Here is an 8,719-nt window from a genome sequence, read left to right on the forward strand (position 1 = left end):
AGCCCCGTGAATGGTTGGAGTTAGTGAACTGGCCCAGAACATGCATATCAGGGTCAGCACACGAGACACATGGCCGTGTCATTGTGATCACCGGGTCTTTACATGGTCTCAGAGAGTAAAGACACCTCCTGACCCTGACCCTGACCAGCGTTTACGTTTCCTTCTCGGTTTGATCAGGATCAGTTGACTTCAAGCTGTATCAGCTACAAACCAATGTTTTTACTAACTTTCAGTGAGTCAGTTTAACTCTCAATTTCTCTGTTTTTATGTTTTGAGCTGTTGAAAGGAATGTTAAGAAAACCACTGTGCAAGGAATATGTGGAGTCATAGTACAACCGTCACTGAGGGTCAGGACCTGGACTGGTGACCTTACAGCTGTGAGGCAAAGACTTGACTAGACTGTGCAGCTAAGATAATCCTTTACAAGATATTAATGTCACATTTTCATGTTTGTACTAAAATATAACACAAATGCAATACTCTGTAGTCACTAGAAATATTTAGAATTTTTTCTTAACCCAAAAAACTGCACAGGCACTGGTAAATTCTACAGATGTGCAATGAAAAGAACATGATCCTCAAACTGTCTCCAACTCTTAAACTGTCAATAAATACAAAATAAATAAATAACATATTCATTTCCCACTATCTGCGTTTTCTAACCATTGTTCATCTTTTTAATAGTAACAAATTAAACCAAATTTTCAGTTTTTTCTAGTTTCTGAGACATAAACACAACAGAATTTCCTGCCGTTTGCAGCAACACGACCCTGAAATAAACCTGCAAAAAATTAGAACTGTACTCAGATGTTCTCATTGGTTTTCATCGTGTTTCAACTCTAGATTAAATACACCAGGCTTTGCTGTTTCATCAGCATCAACTTCCTCCCAGCCACGTCGCCAGCATCTCGCAAAAAAAAAACAAAAACAGGAAAACTGACAGTTGTGTCAGCAAAGAGGGAGCTGGCTGCTGCCTGAACCCAGCTGACAGGCAGAGGGTGAGCGAGCAAAAAGGGCAGACAGCCGAGTTCTGTCTGGGAATTTCATTTACTCCACATTTATATTAAAGAAATCTGACAGTCAGCTGTGTAGCAGTCAACAAGTCCTGAATACACCCTGTTGCGTGAAAAGAAACGTGTGGAATGACAACACGCAAGTACACAGAGTGGGAGTGAATATTACAGGGAACACATGTCTGCTTTTAGGACCTCGTATAAACTGGTCACAACATGCTTTCTGTAGCTGGGTTTTGTCTGGAGGAGCTGCTTTGTACAAAAATTGAAGAGATGAAGCAAAGACTTCATACAGAAATGAGACAAAACTCCAGGAGTGAAAGCATGAGAAGTAAATGAATGAGGAATAGTGGGTAATTTTTTTTATACACAAAATCCTTTCAGGTTTACTGCAGTAAAAGCTTTAAAGTCTAACTTGTATAAATGTCATTAAAGGGAGAGTTTGTTTTCGTTCTCTGCACATCTCCTCTGACCCAAGAATATTACATATCAACCTATGCATGACCTGTTTTTTCAAAGAGAGTGCACCTGTCGTGTCTACATCCCTGACTACCTCCTTTACTGTTGCTATGGATACATCAAGGCATGCACTGTAGCTACGACACAGAAAACACTCTGCTCCCAGTGCTGCCTGTAGTGTCATGGGCAAACGCTTGTTTGGAAAACAAGTGAAAGCTAAAAAACATCGTTCTGTAGTGTTAGGACAATAAAGAGTTTAAATAAAAACAATACAAATGATATAAATTATATCATATAAAAAAATATTACACGTGTTTTATTCCTCTGAAAATAACTAGCAACCCAGGAGTCAAAATCTACTACAATACGACAAAATTATTTACTTTTAGATGAACCAGGAGTGGAACTGGTTTTATGCAAAAATGCAAATGTTGTGTTTGTTTTAGAGCAAGGGTGTATCCAACAGCAATGGCTGGTTAAAAAAAAAAAAGATCTCTATGGCAGAAGTAAAGTCCAGATCGTTTCAAACCGTCTACATTTTGTTCCTGTTTTACAGTAAGAGCAACATCCTTCTTGACGGAAAATAAACTGTGAGCGGTTCTTTATTTATCAATAAATTAAAGGGAACCTAAAAATGTAGTTCCACTTCTGGCCTGACAGAGGAACTGAAAGTATATTCCTGTCCCTCTGGCAGCGTCACCTTCAGGGTCAGCTGCCCCCGGTACAGTTTTAGTGGGTGGGGGTCATGATCTGTTTTCCCTCTTCTGCACAGATATGCAGACAAACTTCATGGACTCTCTGTTATTTCCTTTTTACTGCACTAAAAGCAATAACATTGTTTTAACTGCCTAACTCTGCGCTGCCTGCTGAGCCACTTAACCCATTTGACCAGGGGAGTGTGCAAAGGCCAAGAGGGGCTTAGAGAATAGAGTCAGGGCAATGGAGCATGGGCTCTGTAGTCACAACACACACTAAGACGGAGCCACTCCAGGTTTGAATGATAGTTTTAGTTGCAACAGAACTCCCTTTTCTGGTGTAACAAACAAAAGATAAATGAATCCAGCCCACCTGGTCACAGATGAGCTCCCACTTCTTCTCGTTGTCGTACTGCCGCAAAAGTCGAGCTTTGTCTGGAGGGAGATTCATGGAATTCTGGAAGAAGAGAGAGTAGGTCGTCAGTCACATGAAGTTAAATAAATAACAAAAAGATTTAGAAATAAGTTACATATACAGCTAATCCAGTATCTCCAGCCAAAACTTCAGATTTTCAGTGTCTACACTAACGCTAAGCTATTACTAACTCTAAACTAACTTTTAATAACCGACTAGATTAAACACTTTGATACCCATTAGACACAAATATTTTGGGAATGCTCAATTATTTTATCATAACCTAAAGTAATCTTTTCTGTTCCTGTCTTCCATCCAACGGCCAGTACAGTAGTTTTATCAAGCAAGCAGTAACTGTAGCTCCACAACTACCCTCAAACAAGCAGTAACTGTAACTGTAGCTCCACAACTACCCTCAAAAATAATCCTTAAATAACCTAAGTTAATGTACTGTATATAACCTTTATCTTAAATAACATGTAAAACAAAGGTGAGAGCATAAAAACTTGCTTTTACAACAAGAAAACAGTACAGCAGATATAGAAAGCAACATAGCAAGTTAGCATTTATCTTGCCAGGAGCTAGCATGCTAACCAGAAAGCTAGCATGGGAATCAGAGAAACAACAAAACATCATAGTTTCCACCTTGTATACAATACCACAGTACTGTAGTACTGTAGTCAAACAAGGAGACTCACTGTAACTGTAGCTCTGTGGTACTATTGTGCACGCATAAAAAAAAAAGGTTTTAATTAGCACTGCCTGACACAAGTTATTTTACATCCATTGAGGTTTAAAAAAAAATCTTTCTTCTTCTGTACAACACAGTACCCAGCTACAAGGCAGCGCAGCCACTAATGAGAAGGAGTCCAAAATATCTGCCATGTGAACTGCTGCGGAGGAAAACAGCTCACTCCTTAATTACAACGACCTTAAAAGAAACATGTCAGCTGCATTGACGAGTTGCTGCTTCGAATATAAATATTCCCATGCTGTGAATTCATCAAATCATTTTTTTTTTTAGAAAATGTGACTTTTTTTGGAACAAACCTCACAATATGTGACCTTTGTCCTGGTTAAGAGTCGCACTCGTCCATAAACTATTTCACAACTCCCTTCTCCTGTTTTTCTTCATCAACATCTGGAACACCACTGCATTTGGTCAAAAATCTGGACTTTTCCAACACAACAATGATTCATCACGGCCTCATGTGAATCAGTGAACCTCAAGACAATTCACAGGAACTTCAATACAGCGTCAGCGCCATAAAGTACTGAAATATACACACACACACATATATATAAATATAATGTTTCTGTTATGTAATTGATATGTATAAGAATTTTTTATTAAAAAATGTCAATTAATTTATATAAATATATGTACAGTATATGTGTGTGTGTGTTAAACATAGAAATCTACATTTATAAAACAATAGCCAATTACACATATCACACAGATTTATACTGTACATATATAAACATATATGTATGTATGTATATGCGTGTGTGTGTATATAGATGTACATTGTCAATTATATTACACTCCTATACTCCTAAAATCTACTCCTATACAAAGAAAGTCAATATAATGAGGACATTAAGACTAAATAGTCGGTCGCCTTGTGTATAATTTATAATGTTCCTGCGGTAAATGAAACTTTTTAACTTTTTTAAACAGGTATTGACGACGCTCAACTACAGTGTAAACTGGAGCTGTGACTCAGGAGTAAACTTAATTATCCTCAGTGTGTATATCAATATTACCGATGCCTTGAAATCAATTAAACCAGAACACTTGCACCCTTTTTGGTCAAAAACACAGATCCAGTGTTCTCCACCAGAGAACCACCAGGAAATTGCATTAGTATTCAGCAGACGCCGCAAACAGGGCTGCTGCTCTGCCGACTGCAGGGAACTGGGGAGTGAGAAAGGCTCTATTGACTGGGTTTGGCTGCTCAACAGATGTGTAGAGTTAATACCCTTGTTGCTTTAATAAACACATTAAAAAACAATTTGATACCTGAGCAGACCTTCGTATCAAACGAAAGAAAACAGACAGCAGGATTATCCATTCTACAGACGACGGGTTTAAATAAATAGAAGTAAATATTTGGGTTATTTTTAGACTCCAGCGCTGAACATATAAATAGGTTTGAGTTATGGTATAGGTCCTTAATATACTGTAGGTGTGGTGTGTGTGTGTGTGTGTGTGCAGGAAGGGTCGGGCGAGTGGGTGGTTTGCCGAGTGGCTGCGGGTGCACGGAGCTGTGAGCTTCCTGCTTGGTGAAGCTCCAACTAAAGCAACGAACCACTTCGAGCTGCCTTCATTTCATCCCAATGCTAATGAGCTGTGACAGGCACTGGGTTCTCTGGGCTCAGGTTACCCCATGTCTCCAACCACATGATGTGTGCATGCGTGTGTGCATCTGTGTTACTAATGGGCAGCTGAGGAGGGTGGGCAGCTTTTCAACAACACCTGGCAGCAGACCACCCATAAGGACACACACAAACACACACACACACACATAAACACCAGTCTAAATTCGACTTTGTTGTAAGGCTTTGGTACGAATAGATCAGCTGTTATAGAGAACTGTGAATCACAAACAATTTTTTAAAAATCTGCGATGTGACTGGAACAAGTCTGTAAACACAAGGTTGTAATGCACTCGTTTGTTTTGTTTTTTTTATCATCCCACATACAGTACATTCCGAAACATCTGTCTCACATCTGTGCTGATGCTTAATAAACCGTTTCAAGACATCTGGACACAAATGCAACATTACATTTTCACATGAACTTGTAGTTAATATGTGACACTGCCTTTATTCTGAAGGGTTTAACCTATATATTCAAAAACACAAACTTTGTAGTTGACTATTAGTCCTTCCACCAATCAGATTGTCAGGTCCTGGTGCACGTTGACTTTTACACAATGCAACATGTTTTTTATTTTATCTAAAAACTCAATATTTAAAACGGATTTCATCAATCGGTGACAGGAAGTAGGGCGTGACCACATTTGTCGCCTCAAATCTCAACGTTTTGATTCAAACGTTGACGTTGTTAAAAGCTCCGAGCTGCCGTTGAGCGTGACAACAACAACAGTGGTCAGAAACAGTGCAGCCAAGGTGAGTGGTGGTAGGTAACCATGACAACTGTTGCTCACTTTCTAACCACTAAATTAACTTGACATCTGTGCATGGATTGCATCAGTTTCGGAGGTTAATAAGAACCTATTAATGGTCTATGGATCCTCTCATTAGGCAGCTTGAGTCATAAAGAGAGTAAAAATAGGCCGTTGGCCTGCAGCCCACCTGCAACCGCCCTCTACCGTCCAGGAGGCACGGCCTTCGCAGCGCAGCTGGACAGAAAAGCAAATACACTGACCTCATGACAAACCTGCTCTAGCTGCTGGAAAAAGATGCGGAGTCCGTCGGCAAATATGAAAGTAGAAACTGTTTATTATTCTCCAAGTTCATCCAAGATGACTCAGCTAAAGACGAGTTAACTAAGATTACTTATTTAGAAACTGAAAACAGGAACTGCACTTTGGATTGCTCTTTATCCCACATGCTGCTGGAACTACAATTGAAAACGTCATTTTAGAAAAAAAAAACAAACAAACAAAGCAGAGCTTTAGTTCTAAGAAGAAAAAAAAACCAAACAAACAAAGCAGAGCTTTAGTTCTGCAGATTTTGAAGAATGTGGTAATGATTTCAGCTTTCTTCACTAAATGTGATTGATACACAGTCATTTGTCTTAATTGTATTCAAATTCATGGCAATTAGACCATGGCTGCACAGAGGAAGTGAAAACACACGCACACACAAATGTGCTGTGATCCCTGGGAAGGAACTACAGGACAATAATTCAGCATTGTCACACACAGACAACTGGAAAAAGTTAGTGTTTGTGGTAAAAAATAGTAAAAAAAAAAATAGTACTGTAGGCAGCTGTGAATGTGTCCTAGCACCACCTCAAGGTTCTGATGTATGAGAGTCGTACATAGGCTTGTCATTTTCTGAGTCATTGTCCTGGTTGGTTTTCATGACTTACCCTTGGCCCTTGGCCTTCTTTGATATTTACATGAATAAAAACATATACTCCTAATTGTTTTATTATAGGCCTCACACTTCTCTTAGATGTTCTTTGACTTGGAGAGTTTTATGAGCCGTTTGTATTTTTCCACGATGTTTGTCATTGTCCATTATTCATGTCAATACAATTTGCACAGTATATTCTTCAGATTTCTTTGGTGTTTCCTGCAAACTATTTGATATATGTTAATTTGTTCATGTCCTGTATAGGAATAACCAGTGAGGTGGTTTGATAGTGGTCTGGGATCAACGCCTTTGATGTGTTCTCTAACTTCTTTGATATTCTCTATTTTTTAAGAGATTTATTGTTGTCAAGAAGTGACTGACATTAGAAGGATAATTCAACTACTGTCGTGTGTTCTATAATTCCTTTGATGTTATCCATGAAAATTGAATGAAAATTGTTGCTGACTGTCATTGTAAAGGTGAGTAAAAAATATCATGGTTATAGAGAGAAACTCAAATTCACCGGAAACCTCCTCTGACTTTTTTTCTCACATCACACATGAATAAAAGACAACGCCTTTTTTCTAAAATTCTTAAAAATTGATTTTCTCCCTGGAACTTTCCTTGTGATCAGTTTAAACCGCTCGCCCTCGTTTGCTCTTTCCACGGCTAATGTATCACCAACTAACAAATTAAACTCCAGGCTTCCAGGCAGGGCCATCAGACGCAGTCCTACGTGCTACATTGTCAAAGAAATGTTCTTATGAGAATTAAGAACATCTGATTCACTCAAAGCTTCATCGTCCTACGTGCTACATTGTCAAAGAAACATTCTTATGAGCATTAAGAACATCTGATTCACTCAAAGCTGTTACAACATCTGTGTCATTTATTGAGAAACTTTGTTCTGACTGTCTCCTGGAATCACTGCTGCAGACAGTACCGTGTACATGCTGCGACAAGCGAAAGCATCTGACTGCATCATTTATTGACGACTAGTCATAACATATATTCACAAGTTGCTCAATACACTGGGGATGACTGGATGCTGCTTTGCTGTTCTTTAGCAAAAAAAAAAAAACCTTGTACAAGTCACAGGGGCGTATCATTACAAAAATGTACTTCCGCTAACACAGCGCTGCAGGCACAGCTGTAGGTTAGAGTTACTCTTGAAGCAACGGAGAATAAAAGTCTGTGACCAGTCTTAGAGTTAAATCCTCCAATCAATGCTGCCCTACTGTTATTAGCTCAGTGCAGATTTTAATTCTCACCCCTCGATGGCCGCACAGGTGTCCCCAGTTTGCCCACAGATTAGCTCTGTAATCCCCTGAGACCTCCTGCCTCTGCTCAGCAGCCAGCTCCATTAGGGCAGTGGTGTTTATGTTTGCTGAGCTGTTCACTGGAATGCCTCTGGACCAAATGGTGAGTTCAAACACTCGAGGCCACCCTTTCATTTCTTACCCCCCCACACAGGCACATTCCAATCAAATTCCTTCCATTTAACCAGAAGTGAGGACGACATTATCTTAAACCAGGCCACGGTGTCCCAACGACAGCCTCAGGCCGCTGATGACCTCAGAGCTCTCATTAACCTTAAGCTACAACACTGTTGACCGTTGGAGGTACACTGTCAGCACGCTACTGCTAAGTTAGCATGTTAGCATCATTGGCTTTTAACCTCCGCTCAATCACAACACAAGAACCAAAAGAAACAATCAAGCAGGGAAAAAACAACAAACAACATGAAGGCACACACCAGTCCAAACACTGGTTCACACCCAAAACAAGGTCATCAGAGGACATTATTGGGTCCAAAAAAAAAGTTACATTTTTAACAATGCTTATTGAATGTGTTGTTGATATATTGACATCAAATATACAGTAATAGTCAACGCCCATGTAGTACTAGAATCTTTTAGAACAGATAAAAATGAGCAATTAATTGGTGACAAATCTTGACTTAACCATGGAAAACCATGTGATTAATTGTGTTTAAATATATTAACCCAATAACAGCCGTAAAAATATATAAAAGTACATCCTCCAGTGAACCACACCTTTTTTATAACAATTCTCTTCACACCATT

At 39.2% G+C, this 8,719-nt stretch overlaps 1 protein-coding gene across 8 annotated transcripts in view; it reads right to left on the bottom strand.

The window, feature by feature from the left end:
* Window positions 1-8,719, bottom strand: part of fmnl2a (formin-like 2a) — a 51,007-nt gene that overhangs the window by 31,788 nt on the left and 10,500 nt on the right. For 3 of the 8 annotated variants that reach the window (XM_025063586.1, XM_025063587.1, XM_025063588.1), the window contains exon 2: window positions 2,541-2,624. In XM_025063586.1, the coding sequence (XP_024919354.1) occupies window positions 2,541-2,624 (84 nt within the window). Of the gene's footprint in view, window positions 1-2,540; window positions 2,625-7,903; window positions 8,427-8,719 lie in introns of those variants that run through there. The other 5 variants (XM_025063583.1, XM_025063584.1, XM_025063585.1 and 2 more) reach the window with 3 other exon arrangements.

This window comes from Cynoglossus semilaevis, chromosome 16, assembly GCF_000523025.1.
Source record: "Cynoglossus semilaevis isolate Cse_v1.0 chromosome 16, Cse_v1.0, whole genome shotgun sequence".
Classification (NCBI taxonomy): domain Eukaryota; kingdom Metazoa; phylum Chordata; class Actinopteri; order Pleuronectiformes; family Cynoglossidae; genus Cynoglossus; species Cynoglossus semilaevis.